An 18,113-nucleotide genomic window follows, 5' to 3' on the forward strand; every position below is an offset into this window, starting at 1 on the left:
ACTACTACACAACCGTGACAATTGCGTCCCAAGGACACGCGGGTACGTGTACTATGTTGTAGGGATCATTAATTATATTCTCTAATAATGGAAATTTTTTAAAATAATAATAATCTCCGCTATAATTGAAAATTTCTTGGACCGTTAGACCAGACAAACTCACGCCCCAACAAACTCATCTCCACCGCAGCCCACTAATTCGGCCCACTAATCTCCACCATAACCAGGTCAAAACACGCATCTGGCTCCAAGGAGTGAATTTTGCACACATGCATGCATGCAAGAGACAATTTTTGTCGCAAAAATATTCTACTACTGGAGTAATAAATCTTTTTGTTGTGATTTTGGTTGATCCTTTTTTATTAATAAATAATAAATAGCTGCAGTAGCCAGTAGGTGCTGTATATGGTCCCTACTGGAGTACATACATGAGAAAACGTTTTCCCTCCAAAGGCTAGCCTGGTTACAGTACGTGACATGTACCGTGATCATAGATCGATCTTAGTATATCCGTATTCAAGTACTATAGGTTACACGTATACGTACCGGATCGTCGGTGACGGGCGACGCGGTGTGGAAGACGCCGTGGTAGCCGGCAACGGCCGACCGCAGCGCGTCGTAGTCGAGCAGGTCGGCCTTGCACAGCGCCAGCCTCTCCGCCGCACCGGGGAGCGCCCTCAGGTGTGTGTTCTTCAAGCGCGAAATTTTTTTTGCCTGTGACGCCGGCGCCGTCGACGGACGGACGGTCTGATCAGCGGACACTAGGGAGACGGTGATCAGCGAATTCCAGTCGATCTACGTATCCCTTCCTCAAGCGCGAAAAAATTGCCTGGACAGCAGGGAGACGGTGATCAGCGAATTCCAGTTGATCTACATAACCCTTCCTCAAGCGCGAAAAAAATTTGCCTGTGACGCCAGCGCAAGATCCTAAAAGCTCATGGAGAGCAAGATCCTAAAGATTTAGCGATTCAAAGACAAGCCGCGACTGAATCAAGGATAAAGAATTATTTAAAAGTTGATATGGTAAGCTTAAACATAACATTTGTCATATGATAAATTTTATACCGTCCAAATAAGAGTATATAATGAGCATAAATTTCTATGTCTGCAAGTGTTTCTACCCATCAATATTCCACTCTGTCACTCGTACCTCGCAGTCGTGAATGCTTTAAAACAAGAGATACAAGTATTGGATTCTTTTGGAATGCAGATGATGGACTCTACTGGAATGCAAATGATAGAATGTGTAGATCTTCGAAACACGGTACAACATAATATCTATAAGATGTACACATACTTTTTTAACTTATCTCCACTATAATTGAAAACTTCTTGGGCCGTTAAACCAGACAAACTCACACCCCAACAAACTCATCTCCACCGCAGCCCACTAATTCGGCTCACTAATCTCCACCATAACCAGGTTAAAACACACATCTGGCTCCAGAGAGTGAATTTTGCACGCATGCATGCATGCAAGAGACAGTTTCTGTCGCAAAAATACCTGGAGTATTCTCCTCTATAATTGAAAACTTCTTGGGCCGTTAGACCTGACAAACTCACGCCCCAACAAACTCATCTCCACCGCAGCCCACTAATTCGGCCCACTAATCTCCACCATAGCCAAGTCAAAACACGCATCTGGCTCCAGGGAGTGAATTTTGCACGCATGCATGCATGCAAGAGACAGTTTCTGTCGCAAAATTATTCTACTACTGGAGTAATAAATCTTTTTGTTGTGATTTTGGTTGATCTTTTTTTAATAATAAATAATAAATAGCTGCAGTAGCCAGTAGGTGTTGTATATGGTCCCTACTGGAGTACATACATGAGAAAACGTTTTTCCTCCAAAGGCTAGCCTGGTTACAGTACGTGACATGTACCGTGATCATAGATCGATCTTAGTATATCCGTATTCAAGTATTATAGGTTACACGTATACGTACCGGATCGTCGATGACGGACGACGCGGTGTGGAAGACGCCGTGGCAGCCGGCGACGGCCGACCGCAGCACGTCGTAGTCGAGCAGGTCGGCCTTGCACAGCGCCAGCCTCTCCGCCGCACCAGGGAGCGCCCTCAGGTGCGTGTTCTTCAAGCGCAAAATTTTTTTTGCCTGTGACACCGGCGCCGTCGACGGACGGACGGTCTGATCAGCGGACACCAGGGAGACGGTGATCAGCGAATTTCAGTCGATCTACGTATCCCTTCCTCAAGCGCGAAAAAAATTTTGTCTGGACAGCAGAGAGACGGTGATCAACGAATTCCAGTTGATCTACATATATATCCCTTCCTCAAGCGCGAAAAAAATTGGCTTGTGACGCCGACGCAAGATCCTAAAAGCTCATGGAGAGCAAGATCTTGAAGATTTAGGGATTCAAAGACAAGCCGCGGCTGAATCAAGGGTAAAGGATTATTTAAAAGCTGATATGGTAAGCTTAAACATAACATTTGTCATATGATAAATTTTATACCGTCCAAATAAGAGTATATAATGAGCATAAATTTTTATATCTGCAAGTGTTTCTACCCATCAATATTCCACTCTGTGAGTGGTACCTCGCAGTCGTGAATGCTTTAAAGCGAGATATACAAGTATTGGACTCTTTTGGAATGCAGATGATGGACTCTATTGGAATGCAAATGATAGAATGTGTAGATCTTCGAAACACGGTATAACATAATATCTATATGATGTACACATACTTTTTTAACTTATTGAACTAAACAATTCAAAATTAACCTGGTCTCTCGGTTTTAACAGTTAATAGGAATGGAAAGAATAATTAAACATGTAGTAGAGAACAAAAAACTCGACACAAGCAAATGGGAGCATGGTATTGAAATGTCGTCCTGGGAAACTAACCATATGATTGCCCGAAGAATGCAAAAGGATTAGTAATTACTTCCCATCTATATGTCATTGTATGTATATATATATATATATATATATATATATATATATATATATATATATATATATATATATATATATATATATATATATATATATATAAAGATCACTAAGGACGGAGTTCTTGGCTGAAATTTTGGCGAGTCGTGCAAACGAGTGCTACGACAACATCCCTGAAGATATCCAATATTTGATTAAAAAGTTAGAGAAAATGTAAAGGTGTCTTTATGTACTGATGATTTATAAAATGTATATAGACTTAAAAACAATTACCCAAAATTAAAACTCTAAAAAGATTACTATAGTATTCCCTAGAAAAAACCATGGCGTTAGCACGGGTATTATACTAATAATAATAATAATACGTACTCCGTACAGTACTATATTTTACTTTATTGTCCAGTCCTAGAAATCGTTGTCGAACGTGCTAGCTGGAAATTAATTCCTGGCGGTCGACTTTCTTCTGCTATAGACAGACACCTAATGGAAATGGAAATGGACTACTTGAGGACCACCACATCGACAAGGACGGCTGAGCGCCACTGACAGTTGCACTTGCCGATCACACGTCCCTGGATGCATCGGGGCCTTGCATTATACAGGACACCTGCTGCCTACAGCCACCTCACAGCTGCAGTTGCCGATCACACCCCCCCGGGTTCCTTTCGCTGAAAAAGGAAGCTTAAAAGTTTACTAATTTGATATGAAAAAAACACTGTATCATGACTGGCTAATAAGCCTTGTTCGTTTGAACTTATTAGCCGGTCACGGTATGGTGTTTTTTTTTATAATAAGGCCTTGTTTAGTTGGCAAAATTTTAGGATTTCGGATACTATAGTATTTTCGTTTTTATTTTATAAATATTGTCTAATCATAAACTAACTAGGCTTAAAAGATTCGCCTCACAAATTACAGACAAACTATGTAATTAGTTTTTTTATTTTAGTTTATATTTAATACTTCATGCATGTGCCGCATGATTCGATGTGACGAGTAATCTAAAATTGTTGGCAAAATTTTTTAGGAACTAAACAAGGCCTTAAATCAGTGAACTTTTGAGCTCATCTTTTCAACTAGGCTAGTCTAGTTACTAGTTATAGTTAACCATCTATTTGTCTTATATTAATTAGTGATTTAGCATTATATTCTCTCCGTTCTTAAATAAATAAATCTCTAGAATTCTTATCAGCAAAACTTTCTTAAGTCTAACTAATTTTATATAAAAAAAGGAACAACGTCTAAAGATATAAAGTGGGTGTGTTATGATAATATCTACTGATAATAATTTGATACCATAAACCTTAAATGTTTTTATTCTAGAAATTTAGTTAAAGTTAAAAAAATAACTTAAAACATTTATTCAGAGACAAAAAAAAAGTATTACGATTATTGCCTAGCCTTGCATTAGGCTTGTTTCAATAAGGTTTTATTTGGAATTTATTTTTATTTAATATATATACTGTAGTATATCTCCAGTTTTGATTGATAACTTAAAGTTTCATCTAAACAACATATTGTCACAGGGATCGACCTCCTACACACGCGCAGTGCATGCGGTCTCTAGTGCGCACTTTATTTGTCCTAATACAGAGCACAAAATTTTTTGACTTGTTCATGGGAAAATGAAAATAAACTAAGGTCTTGTTTAGTTTCCAAAAATTTTCAAAATTTTTCATCACATCAAATCTTTAGACACGAGCATTAAATATAGATAAAAAATAACTAATTGCACAACTTATCTGTAATTTGCGAGATGAATCTTTTGAGTCTAGTTAGTCCATGATTAAACAATAATTACCAAATACAAATAAAATACTACAGTAGCCAAAGTCAAAAAATTTCTCCAACTAAACAAGACCTAACTCCTTCCTCCACTCATCACAAGTGACAAACAAGTGGCATCTTGGATGTTATCGATTGATCTGTTCTCGAGATATAATATTTTTCCCCTATAATATAGTTTCCTAACCCAAACTCTTTCTACCCACAAAAGAATACAATTCTAGAACAATATTAAATTAACCTTGAGTCTGACCAACTATAAGTAAAAATAATAACATTTATAATATTTAAATAAGTATTGTTAGACTTGCTGTGAGATATATTTTTATATTATACTTATTTGATGTCATAAATATTAATAAACTTCTCTATATATTTAGTCAAACTTTAGGCATGTTAACCAAGAAAGTAGAATTATATTCTTTTATGGACAAAAGTAGATGTACTAGAAAATGAACGAATGTTATCATGAAACCACTTTTATATTATGATAAAAATATCTACACTCCTAATTTGAGATATATACTGATTAAATTTACAGATAAAATCGTAATTTTCTAATCACAATTTAGAATGGCCGGCTCAACACAACACGTCACCTATTTGTTACCCGAGCTAATACTCACCCACGAGCCCAGGGCACGATAATCTACCCTTTCTGGGGGAAAAAAAGGACACAATAATCTACCACATGTTGGCGACGAAAGCATGTTAATGAATAGAGGAGTACTATATAATATGACGAGCTATCATCGCAGTGGAATCCTCCTAAGCATATATCGAGCTGTATGTATCCCACTGCAGTACCAAGCGTTCTTTCCAAAGTCCAAACCCTGCAGTGCAAAGCCCACTAATCTCCCATTATCTCCTGCTCCCTCCGTCCACGAAAGAATCAATTCCTAGGATCCGTGTCGGTCAAACTTTTTAAAGTTTGACAAACTTTATAGAAAAGAATAAAAACATCTATAATATAAAATGCATATTATATGAAAATATATTCTATGATAAATCTAATTATACTAATTTGATACCATAAATCTTAGCATTTTTTCTAGAAATTTGGTTAAAGGTTAAAAAGTTTGACTTAAGACAACTCTAGAAATTGGCTCTTTCGTGGACGGAGGGAGTATTAATAGTACTATTTAATTTGTATCACATGCATGAGGATGTATGCACGCTAGTCCAAACGCCGGGTCAACCAGGCCTATATATTCTCCTTCGTATCCCTAAAAGGAGTTGTTTTGGACATGTCTAAGAAACAACTTTGATCACTGCTTTTTACTATAAAATATTTATAGAATATAGTCAATATATATTTTAATTTTATAAAACTACATTTTAAGATTAATTTACTTATATCCTTTTTATATTTTTAAACTTAACATAAAAAATTATTTATAGTTAAAGTTTAATTTTTTTTGACTTAAGATAACCTTAGAACGACTTTCTTTAAAAACATAGATGAAGTATATACAACTCAGAGCGTTGGTAAAAGGCAGCGTGCTAGTAGAGACCCACCATGGTTACCATGGACGCCGTACGTGTCTTGATTCAAGAAAGTGACCTCTGATCTGATGCAAGGTATAAGGCTCTTTTTAGATTTGAGATGAAAATTTTTTGGGTGTCACATCGGATATGTCGGAAGGATGTCGGGAGGGGTTTTTAGAAGCTAATAAAAAAACAAATTACATAGCTCGTCTGAAAACTGCAAGACAAATCTATTAAATATAATTAATCTATCATTAGCACATGTGAGTTAGCACTTAAGGCTAATCATGGACTAACTAGGCTTAAAAGATTCGTCTCATGATTTTCAACCAAACTGTGTAATTAATTTATTTTTTTATCTACATTTAATGTTCCATGCATGTGTCTAAAGATTCGATGGGATGGATGAAAATTTTGTAGGTGAGGAACTAAACAGCCCTATGCAAATCGTGCAAATCGCCTGACGTGTACAATATGCAAATCGTTCTGACGTGCTAACTACAGTGCAAATTAAAACCCATACCCACTAGTGTAGACGCTGGCACTACATAATTACTATAACTTACAAAGTTCAAGTAGGAAAACACAGACAAGAAGACGGCGTAGCACTGGATTACCAAAAACTCTCCTCACAACGATGATGAACGACGAATTTCTCAGTGATTCATTAGTAATTTTTTTTGTAATAAATTAATAATACTTTCAATCATAATTTTTTTTAGGCAAGTGAACGGGGCCGACGACATCGGTCTCTGTCGTGATGGATGGATGGATGGACTGGACTGCTGGTGTCGTGTTACTTGGTACGACAACGACATCGGTGTAGCTCCTGTCCACTGATTTTCTTGATTTGCTCGTCAACAAAGTGCGAAGAATGCAACTATGCGGCCCTGTTGGAATTATATTTGTGATTACAGGAAAATGTGCTGACCTGCAGCTGCATGCAAATTATTCTGTCGCATTTTCTTCTATAATCAAAAGTAATCACGCAAGTGCGCATCATTAGTTTTTAATTAACAACTTGCATACTACAATGATGCCAAATAGTAATGATAATAGAATCATCACTTTACTTAAACAGCAAGAAGACAAACCCCATCTCAGATACGGCTCCTCTAATAATGTGTGGATCATCATATATATCTGCAATAGTTTTAACTGTAGTGCTTCTTCCACTAATCTGGAGTATTGTAATATAATAGTCGGTTCAAGATCGAGACAAAGGATCGATCGTTCGACGATAAAGATGAACTACACTGCGGTACAATTGTACAAACAAAAGATTCTGATGTGGATAGCTAGATTGAAAAACAGTGTCCCACTCTCAAGTCTCGAAGGGTACCACCATTTTTTTCCCTTTTTCTAGGACTAGGAAAATATAATGTTCCAGTCTTCTAGAGGCACCAAAAAGTATTCCAGCTTCGAAAGAAAAAATATTCATAGTTGAAAATACTATTTGCTGATTTAATATGAGAGAAAAATACTATTAAACTGCTTGACAGATAAACTCAAACGAATAGGCTTTTATAAGCAAAATGTTTTAGCCTCACAAGGAAAAAAAATTTAGGTTCGCAAGAAATGTTGCAGGCTCATCGGAATAATATAATATTCTAGAAGAAAATAAGAATAAATAAAATACGACTCATTTGAAATAAATTAATAAAAGGATACAGATAAGTAAAATAAAATTAAAACTAAACACATGCCGAGGGAAAGGGGAGAGAAGAAAACAAAAATAAAAAAAAACGAAGCCAGGGCCAAACCTCCCTGGTGGAAGCCGGAAATCAGCCCACGCGGGAAGAACACTGTACTTTGGCCCAACATGAAGGATGGGTGGAAGAGGCTTGGCTTGACTTCCACCAATTTTTGATTTGGGGCCCTTATATTAATATGATATTGTAGACCTCTAGTTTTGAACATGTTTAGAGGAAAAATTAACATCCATAATACTTTCATGATATATTAAATTTATTTTAATAAAACTAATTTGATATTGTAGGTGTTGAGGTAGTTTTATAAACATGGTCAAAATTGAAAGAAGTTTTTCTATAAACAAAATTACAACTCAAAAAGCATAACAACCAACACACGGATTATTGGATATAATTCAAAATTAACATTGATATATGCTGAGGTTCCTATCTTTGGTGCCGCCTCTTTGGCAATGAGGCCTGAAACCGTAGCGTCACATTTTTTTTTTCTTTTTCTTTTGTGACTAGCCGTAGCGTCACTTGGGTGGACAGTGTCACTGACACTAGACTGCTGCTGCAGAGCTTGCATTCAACGGGCCGTCCCGTCTATGATGGACGACTAGGATTGAACTTCTCAACTTCAAACAAGATTGAAACTTCGTTGTGCTCCCAGCTGCAGAAGAAGGCTGTCCTCATGTGCTCCAAGCCTCCAAGCTGGGTCTCATTTTGCTAAAAGGACAAAGCTACAATTTTCGCTTCAACAGTTTTAGAATTCTCTACCTTTTTCTATCTAAAAGAAGGAAAAAAAACATTGCATTTTCAGGAATCAGAATGTCCTCCCATAGTCCCTTCATTGTGTTTCTGACATGATGCAAAATATTACTCTGAAGAATCAAGAGAATCCAACCAGGTAAACAAGGAGGGTACACATGACTACTACTTATTTCATTTCCAATAAATAATATTGAGTCGCTGAACCTTACATTATTACTACTTACAGTACAGTGCAGCAACTCTAGATCCATGGCCACATTTACCACCTACATAGGCATTTCCTATGCAGAAATGCTGATACTACATACACCACTTACAGTTAAAAGTACACAACTTCTTGCTCCTTCCTAGGTCTCTGTAGACCTTCGCGGCGTAAGGGCGTGCTTTCACCCTTCTCCTCACTGGTACAACCGTACATGATGAATTTTTAATATTTCAAAAATTTTGTAATTCATTCAAGGGACAATTATCTGCTCTCAAATTGCTCTGGTACTTCCAGAAAGGGTTTGAATGTGAGGAGAAGCCCAACCAGCTCGACAACGTTCAGGAGGAAGAATACCATCTGATCACCTGTATGAGTGGAGCAAGGAAAGTTATGCGAGAGAAATATACGCCCTGCCAAAAAGAACACCCCAAATGGATCTGGAACTTTTCTTCTCATAAGAGGTAAGCAAATTTTACCTGGGAAGAAGAAGGCATGCTGGCGTTTCTGTGCCCATGAGAACCTGAATTCATACACAAACAATCAGGTGCAATTCATGTCTCACATGCAGCAGATCATTCTCCAACAAACTAAGCGCAGCATAAGTTGGGAGCTGCTAGATCCAATGCACAGTGCATCTCAGCCTTCCTAATTTTCACGCTTAAATTAGCAGCTGTGGAGCACTAGTTAAATTTTCGAACTGGCAAAGTTGCAGTGACATGGCCATAACTGACCCTAAATTAGAAATGCAAATGCAGCTCAGCCTTCCCTACTTGTGAAGCTTAAATTTTGCAACAGTGGAACACTAGTTAAATTCAAAATGCACTGCACCTCAGGACTTCTACTTTTGAAGCTCCAAGCACATTCTATTTAAGCATAGTTGTCAAAGCAGTAACCGTAAGGGTTCTACAGAAAATTAAGGGTAGCTGTAAGGAACAGATTATACTCACACAATGCCAGCTCCTGCTGGAGCAAGTGCCTTGAAAAAGGACATCCCTGTCATGGACAGTCCATTTGCAGCTCCTCTTTGGTCCTGAGGCTGTTATTAATTGCATGGCCATCAGTCAATCACAGATTAGCAGGACAGATGTTTTAAAATATTGTTCAAATTGAGCTGAATAAATTGATACATACCACAGCATTATTTTGAAGGATGAAAGTGCCTGTAATGATGGTAACCTAATATAGCACACCAATTGATGAAAATAGTTAAAATCAAATAAATTTCAATACAGCAAGAAAAGATAAATAGCAAAACTCATTACTCTTCAAAAGGAAAAAAAAAAGGTGAGATCTCCTATGTTATGGGCAAGTACACATGATTTTTTTTTTTAGGAATTTTTTTAAGTACACATGATCTTACATGCCTGATATTTGCCAACCATCTGCAGTAACTACAGAGTTTATTTTCTTTTCCTTTCTTCAGAGCAGAGTAATTGTAGACTCTCTAAATGTACCAAAATTGCCGTCTATGTACTTACTTGAATCTGAAAGTTCAAACAAGTATGAAAAGATACAAAAGAAATACTCACAGCAAGATTATTCTTTATCACTGACGCAATATTCAAAATGATTGATAATCCAGGGTCTGACAGGTATGTCATGTAGGGGTAGGCAAAGAGGATAGGTATGCACAGGATCTGCAAGGTCAAGCACAGCAGTTAAGATATGCAGTGAGAACAGAAAGAATTCAATAATTAAATAACGAAATATTTTACTCACAGCTGCAATTCGAGAAGATTTGATAGGCCCAAGAACCTTATTGATACTAGGATATAGAAAGAGTTGATATACAAGAAGACTGGCACCTGAAATGGAAGATGTAAACTTCTGTATGCTGGTACGACAAATAACAAAAAAGTTGGTGCACGAAGTTTTGAAAACCACAATGATGGTATTGGACTGATGACAGAATTTGAAGATTATGTTCAGCATCTGGGAATGATTAAGTTTTCTCTTTTTTTCGTATACAGGTCCAAAGGGGAGTAGGTCCAATTATATATAGTACACAAACTCTAGACAACAATGCGTTTCTGCAAGTTAATAACACTAACAGCAGTGAGAAAATTTACCTGTGATTGCAAGAACTTGACCAACATCCTCAGATGATAAACTCAGTCCACCATACTTCTTGTCACTTTCAGCCCATAGAGAGAACACCTAGAGTTAGTTTTTAATAGGATCCATGTTAAAATTCTACTTTTCAGAACAGACGCAATATTCAAATAACTAGTTAGAAAAGTAGATATACCATAGTTTACAGTAAATCCTTCTAGTCTCTAATAGAGTAATTATGTTCATAACATGCATTAATCTTTTCAAAGCATAGTACTCAAAAGTTCAAAAACTTCAGTGTCATAATTAACAAACAAAAAGCAAATACCTCTGTGTAAGCCATGTCATGGAAGGAGAAGATGCAATAGACAATTATTGATGACATCAATGGCCAATTCCTGAATAGGCTCTTCTTAGTATCTAAACTACCACTTTCTTCAACCTTTTCTTTTGAATCAATCAGATGGGCCTCCAAAGCTTCAATGTTCTGACTTCTATTTTCATGAACTTTGTGCTTGTGCAAAGTCTCCTAAGATACATTGTGAGATGGTTTAAGATGGGCAGGGGAGGAATCAAAATTTGGTTCAAAAGGTATGGAAATGGTTAATGAATAAACAAAAGCAATCCCACATACCGGCATCCATATGCAGCTTATGAGAACAACAGCAGCAAAGATTGACGTGCATAAGCATGGTAAGAAATATGGGAACCTGACAAGTTTCCACACAAAGTAAGTACTCTGTAAGTGAATCATCTGAGATTATCTAGTTTGGCTATGTGAAAAGGTACCTTCCAAAGATTGAGTCAGTTGAAAAGACAGTTGGAAAATTTTCTGCAGGCTGCCACATAGTTAACCAGATTAGGATCGACAATTAGATATAATTTAAGATTGTTAAACAAGAGATTTTTTTAGATTTGAAGAAAAAAAATAAAAGAAGTACCAGTGCAAGATAACCTCCAAGAGCAGGACCAATAATGAGACCTATTCCCCATGCTGTGCTGACCTAAAATTACAAGAAGGTGAACTTCCAAATCATTGAAATAAGAAAATACATAGTAGCAAATCAATATAAAATTTGTATATTACAAGTGATAGTGCTAACGCTTCATGTTCAGGTCGGCAAACTTCAATGGCATAAGCCTGTAAAAAAATTGGGTATCAAGTTACTAATGATATGTGTATATCACATCTATCTTCTAACATAAAAGAGCTCACAACTTCACTATACCTTTATTGGTCCAAGTAAACCATTTAAAGCACCAAGCAGAAATCGCGTAGTTATTGCCATCCAATAGTTGACACTCAGACCAAACAATGTATTGAACACAACCCTGGGACATTAAAAAGATTTAACTCAGAGACTCGAGTATTTGAATAAGAAAAGGACAGGAGTAAACAAGTGCACAGTTAGTCATCATTTAGTTTTACATAGAATGTAGGTAAAATGTTACTAACACAGAGGAAATGCCAAACATGACAACAGGTTTCCTCCCAATACGGTCTGCCGCTATTCCCCAGGCTGTCGAAGTCAAGCATCTACCAAACATAAATGAGGCACCTGGAAACATCCAGCATATGGAGTTGCTCATCTCAATCACAAGACATTAACCATTGTGAAAACCAAACAAAACCATGGTGAATTTAAATGAGCAATTCGTCCAAACTAACCTACGAAACCAGCGTAGAACCCGATATCTTCTGTTCTTTTAGCAATCCCCAGATCTCTTATCTGTAAAATAGTAAGAGAAGACATGAACACTTATTAGGTAAAGGCACTTAACTTGCACTGGTAGAGGAGAGAGGTATAAAAAATCAGCATCATTGTACTGGCTAATTTATTATTTGGGATATAACATAAAGCTCTGAAAGAATAACCAGAAAAGGAGAACAAAATATATACATACCATAAAATACAAGAAGGGAAACAGCGATGATATCGGTAAAGCTGAAAACAAAGAAGAAAAATCAGAAACAGAAAGTACAATGGGTGATATTTATTGAAAGAATAAAGGGTGTGAAAAGGATAGCAGTTATGTAACAACATAGAAAAAATGTCAATCATGCATGTTTCCGTCGGCCACAAGTGCTGGCGCAGATGTTTTGAAAGCTAGTTCAGTACATAGTGACTAAAACCATTGAATAAGACCTGAGAGAAGCGCTCATGCACTCATAAAACTTCAGTTATAATAAAGATTGAGTATAAAATCGCCCGTGAATTAAGGATTGAGAAACGATGAAGAATTAATGTATCAGTACACATAAAATTCTTACTATGTCACAACTGTTACTTACTTGGGACAATCTGAAAATTTTAAACAGGCATTACATTTCTAAGGAAACTGAATGTCACAACATTCTGTAAGGTGTGTGTGCTTTCCCTGGCAGTGAATCTTCAGAGAAGTTTTCTGCTAACTTAAATGAGTTGCTCACACAGACGATGCTCCAAAGCTCAATGAATTTGCTGTCTTTGTTAAAATTAAGGAGCAGTCCACCACCTAGCTAGGTAGCGCCTAATGACACCATATAGCGACAGGTTACCATACCTAATATTGCCAATCATCCATAGTGCAGCCAGCTAGCGGTATTGGAAATAAGAGCGAACTTGGTATGACATGATGACGCTATCTTTGTCTCATTGTGATGCTATATATCTTGAGACAGTAGAAATCCAATTGTGTTTGCTTACTCATAGTCTATTGCAGCTGTACTGTAGAGCGACGAGGGGACAAGCAGGAGCCTACCAAGTATGGCAACAAAAGAAAGAAACACAGAGATTGCATCACTGTTGTCGCGCACACAGTACATACAGTCCCCCCCCCCCCCCCCCCCCCTCCCCCTGCTAGTGAATGAATACGACAGTTCAGCACAACTGACCATGGACCTACATATGTATCCAGAACATGCCCATTGGGAAATTTCAATTCGAGTCCCTCCTATCGCAGTACGGTTTTCATGTGTTGCCAACTAATTTAGTATGTGCATTATGTACGGAGATGACATTGGTGTACACAGGTCACAGAATTTTGGGGGCAATTGGGTGGAAATTAAGAATCTTTCCCAGAATGTAGTGTACAGAGAGATACTGTAAAGTCTCTATGTAACTCGTTCATTCGGAACAAGGGCTGAAGCAGGGTAAGGAGAGAAGGTAAGAGGCAGAGCAATGCAAGGAGCGAAAGAATCTAATCTGAGGATATAATAATGGCGGTACGCCGTACGCGCGTAGCGGTCAAGACGTACGTACCGGCGGTGAGGGAGATGATCCAGATGTAGAGGAACTCCCGGTACGGCTTGGCGTTGCGGAGCCGGAGGTCCTCCTTCCGCCGGTCGTACGCGCATCCGGGGCATTCCATTTCCGGGCGGCGCCCGGCGTCGCCGTCCTCGGCCTCCTTGTCGTCGTTGCTGCGCAGCAAGGGCGCCGCGGGCCGCGCGGCGCCGCCATCGCGCTCCTCCTCCTCGTCACCCATTGGCGGTGTTCCCTTCCCTTCCTTCGTCGCCTATGCTACGCACCCTCCTCGCACAATGGCCACCAGACAAGGAACGCAAATGGATTGGGCAGACAAGGAACGAAGACCAATGGATCGGTGGTGCTACAGAGTACAGATGGAGGCCAGTGGGCGTCGTTCGTCCACTCCATGGCCCTTTCTCCTCCGCGTTCCGTTCCGTTCCAGGCACACCCGTGGTGGTGCCGTGGTGAGGGAGGGAGGCGCGCCAGAGGGCCAGAGCCAGCTGGCGCGGAGCCCCGCGTTCGGCTCACGGTCACGGCGGGGCGGTAGCTGCTGATTCGTGTGGTGTGGACGGCTGCATTGCATGGGAATGGGACGGACGGCGCGTCCTCTCTTTGCTTTCTCTTCCTCCTCCGGTCCCTGGACCTATGCCTTGTTTAGTTCCGAAAAAAATTAGGATTTCAGTACTGTAGTATTTTTATTTTTATTTGACAAATATTATCCAATCATAGACTAACTAGGCTCAAAAGATTCATCTCGTGATTTCCAGTTAAACTGTGTAATTAGTTTTTGTTTTTGTCTATATTTAATGTTTCATGCATGTGCCGCAAAATTCGATGTGACAAGGAATCTTGAAACTTTTTGGATTTCAGGGTGAACTAAACAAGGCCCTAACCATTGTCCCTTGGAGGAGTAGGACACACACTGACTGGGCCCCATGCATCACGCCATGGGCTTTGGGCTTGAAGCACAAGGTTGGACAGAGCAGTGGGATCGACAAGGCCGAGTGGATTGCGTTGAAATTTAGTTTAAATTCTACTCCAATTCATCCTAACATATATGGATTGATGCGAATCCGACTACACCGCGTAAGGAGGGAAAAACACCATCTGTAGAATTCTTTTTCTTCTTTTCATGTAATTTCTTTTTTGAGAAACTACAATTCTTTTTACTGATGTATATACTACTTGCTAGTTTTTTTAGGACCATAGTACAAAACTAGTATGTAACATCCTTTTTATTACCAATAACACCTTGTTTTGCTTTTTCTTTTTTTTGAGGGGTATATACACCTTTGCTACCAGGAGTAGTGGCCCACACCGTATGGAGTTCCAATGCGGGTTGACACGAATGTACGAGTCGTTGTACATGCATGCTGATGGTGGTAGTTGACAAGTGCTAGTACGATACTCTTACTGTAGCTGGCAATTGCAGTTGGGCTTGGGGCCATGCATGGATGGATATGGACGGACGGAGATGGCAGCAACTAATAAGGCCTTGTTTAGTTTGCGAAAAAGGTTTCACGACGGTAGCATTTTCGTTTTTATTTAACAATTATTGTCTAATTATATACTAATTAGGCGTCAACCTCGACTAAACATATACTCAAATACTACTAAGTAATAATATTTAGAGTATATAACAAGTATGTAGTTCTCCTCGTACACGGAGCCAGCAGGGAGTTACTGAGGCTCATCAGTGCTAGGCTAGTGGAGTTCTAATGTTTTTTTTCCCAATTTTAAACATAAATGTATAGGGTATGAGACTTTTAATTTTTATGATATATTTTGTAAATTTTATCGATGTTTTCAATATAAAACTATTTTAAATTATTATATTTTTTTCTAATTTTCAAAAAGTGATCGTAAAACTAAATCGATGTACGGTTCTCTAATTATTTTTCTAGCTTCGTCGTTGTTCCGCCTATTTAGAGCTGTAAATGTTGAGGGTTTTTTTTTTTTTACGGAGGAAGTACTACTGCATATATTCACGAGAAGGAGACGTGACTTGTTGACTCTGTGCGCTGTTGTATGCGTCCAGCACAATTAGATTAATTATTTAATACCCCAGTCCATGACGCCATCTACTCCATCCTCCTAGGCGTCCTATGTGGATGCATGGCTCGCCGCAATTCGCTGGCGGCTTCGACGACGGGAGGTAGTTGTGTGGGGGGAAAGAGGATTGAAGGACAAGCTAGACCGCCGCTGGCGGCGGCGGCGGCGGCGGCGGCCGGCGAATATACCGGCCGATGGGATGGCGTACCTGTGCAGAGGGTGACGATCCAGACGTAGATGAAGTTGGCGTAGGGGATCCCCGGGTTCGCCGCCTTGTGCCGCTCCACGGCGCACCCGGGGCACCCGTCCACGTAGTAGTAGTAGTAGTACCCGCCGCCAGCCTCCGCCGGCGCCGACGCCGCCTCCGACTCCTCCGCCGCGGCCGACGACGTCTTCTCCAGCAACGGCGCCGTCGACGACGCCTGCTGCTCCGCCGCCGCCGAGTCGCCCCGACCCATCATATCGATCGATCCAATCCGAATCCGCTGCTAGCTACCTGCTACCTGCTGCTCGCTCGATGGATGGATGGATCTGTCGATGGAATCGAATGCCGCCGGCCGGCTGTGTGTGTGCCTGCCTACTTGATGGATGGATCAGACGGCGCCGTGGCCCTGTTACCTACCACTGCCTGGCTGCTGCAAGCCTGCAAAAGCTGAGACGACGACGAGCTCGCTCGCTCGACCGCTATATATGGGAGGATGGACCAGCTTGCTTTATTTATTAACAAAGGAGTGACCGAGAGACTGTGAGAGAAGTTGTTCGTTGAATTTGCTTTGCTTGGATGATGGAGCCCGCTGCGGCTGCGCTAGTAGAGTTAGAGTGCATGGCCACACGTGACACGTGTCTGCATCCATGCGGTGGTTTGATTACTATTCTTGTGATTGCCGTAGCTCTCAAGTATTTATTATTATAGTACTATATTGTAGCCTGATGCATGCGCAGGCAGCACAATGATGCTGATGCGCAAGCTCCAGGAGATGGGCCTTGATTAGTTCCCAGAAAATTTTGCAAAATTTTTCATATTTTTCGTCACATCGAATCTTTAGACGCATGCATAAAATATTAAATATAGACAAAAATAAAAACTAATTGCACAGTTTAGTCGGAATTGGCGAGACGAATCTTTGGAGCCTAGTTAGTCCATGATTGGACAATATTTGTCAAATACAAACGAAAGTGCTACAGTATCGATTCTCCAAATTTCTTCGGAACTTAACAAGGCCCAAAAGGTAAAATAAATTTTGCCCGTGAAAGTACATGTTTTTATAATATAAATTACAGAATTATTTTAAAATTCGTACATTTTCTATTGTCTCTGTTAGGCCTTGTTTACTTCCATTTTTTTTTTTTGCAAAATAGGAATAGTACCAATTTCGTTTGTATTTGATTAATATTGTCCAATTATAGACTAACTAGGCTCAAAAGATTCGTCTCGTCAATTCCGACCAAACTGTATAATTAGTTTTTATTTTCATCTATATTTAATACTCCATGCATACGTCTAAAGATTCGATGTGACGAGGAATCTGAAAAAAATTTTACAAAATTTTTGAGAAACTAAACAAGGCCTTAGACCAAAGAAACACAGCTGCCAGCCAAGACGCAAGACCCAGAGGGGCCAGGAGCCGAGGATGCATGCATGTACCGGAGCTCAACTGGCTGGCTAGCTAGAAAGGCATAAACAAACCCCCACAACAAATCATGTTTGTTTTTAACTTTAGCATATTCGTTTAAATTTATCAAACGAATTTGCTAATCATTCAATAATGTTTTTTTATAATAAATTAGCAAATATTATTTTTTACTAATAGCTTTTTAGCCAAACAAATGTGAGTCTGTTTGCTTGATTTTGGTGGACGGCGGCCAGGCACCGCACGTGCGGCAGCTAGCAGAGGGCGACGACACGGATGCTGTTAGGGTACCTATTATG

General features: G+C 39.3%; 2 protein-coding genes across 3 annotated transcripts; both read right to left on the reverse strand.

Moving 5' to 3' along the window:
* Nucleotides 160-8,898, reverse strand: LOC110435630. The gene is made up of 4 exons (XM_021461384.1): nt 8,872-8,898; nt 1,947-2,147; nt 547-747; nt 160-207 (listed from the first exon to the last, which is right to left on the reverse strand). The coding sequence occupies exons 1-4, from the start codon at nt 8,896-8,898 to the stop codon at nt 160-162; spliced, it is 477 nt and encodes a 158-aa protein (XP_021317059.1).
* LOC110435661 (protein ZINC INDUCED FACILITATOR-LIKE 1-like) lies at nt 8,785-16,932 on the reverse strand. 2 transcript variants are annotated; one of them, XM_021461480.1, is made up of 17 exons: nt 16,392-16,932; nt 12,810-12,850; nt 12,574-12,634; nt 12,361-12,463; nt 12,134-12,236; nt 11,992-12,045; nt 11,846-11,908; nt 11,694-11,743; nt 11,539-11,614; nt 11,233-11,433; nt 10,922-11,009; nt 10,572-10,657; nt 10,382-10,489; nt 9,984-10,028; nt 9,800-9,888; nt 9,329-9,372; nt 8,785-9,217 (listed from the first exon to the last, which is right to left on the reverse strand). In XM_021461480.1, exons 1-17 carry the CDS (start codon nt 16,642-16,644, stop codon nt 9,114-9,116), a joined length of 1,569 nt encoding a protein of 522 aa, XP_021317155.1. In that variant the 5' UTR covers nt 16,645-16,932; the 3' UTR covers nt 8,785-9,113. The 2 variants fall into 2 exon arrangements, with proteins under 2 accessions (XP_021317155.1, XP_021317156.1); XM_021461481.1 differs by lacking the exon at nt 16,392-16,932 and adding an exon at nt 14,147-14,780 and having other exon boundaries at nt 8,808-9,217.

The sequence above is a fragment of the Sorghum bicolor genome, chromosome 5, assembly GCF_000003195.3.
Source record: "Sorghum bicolor cultivar BTx623 chromosome 5, Sorghum_bicolor_NCBIv3, whole genome shotgun sequence".
In the NCBI taxonomy this organism is placed as follows: domain Eukaryota; kingdom Viridiplantae; phylum Streptophyta; class Magnoliopsida; order Poales; family Poaceae; genus Sorghum; species Sorghum bicolor.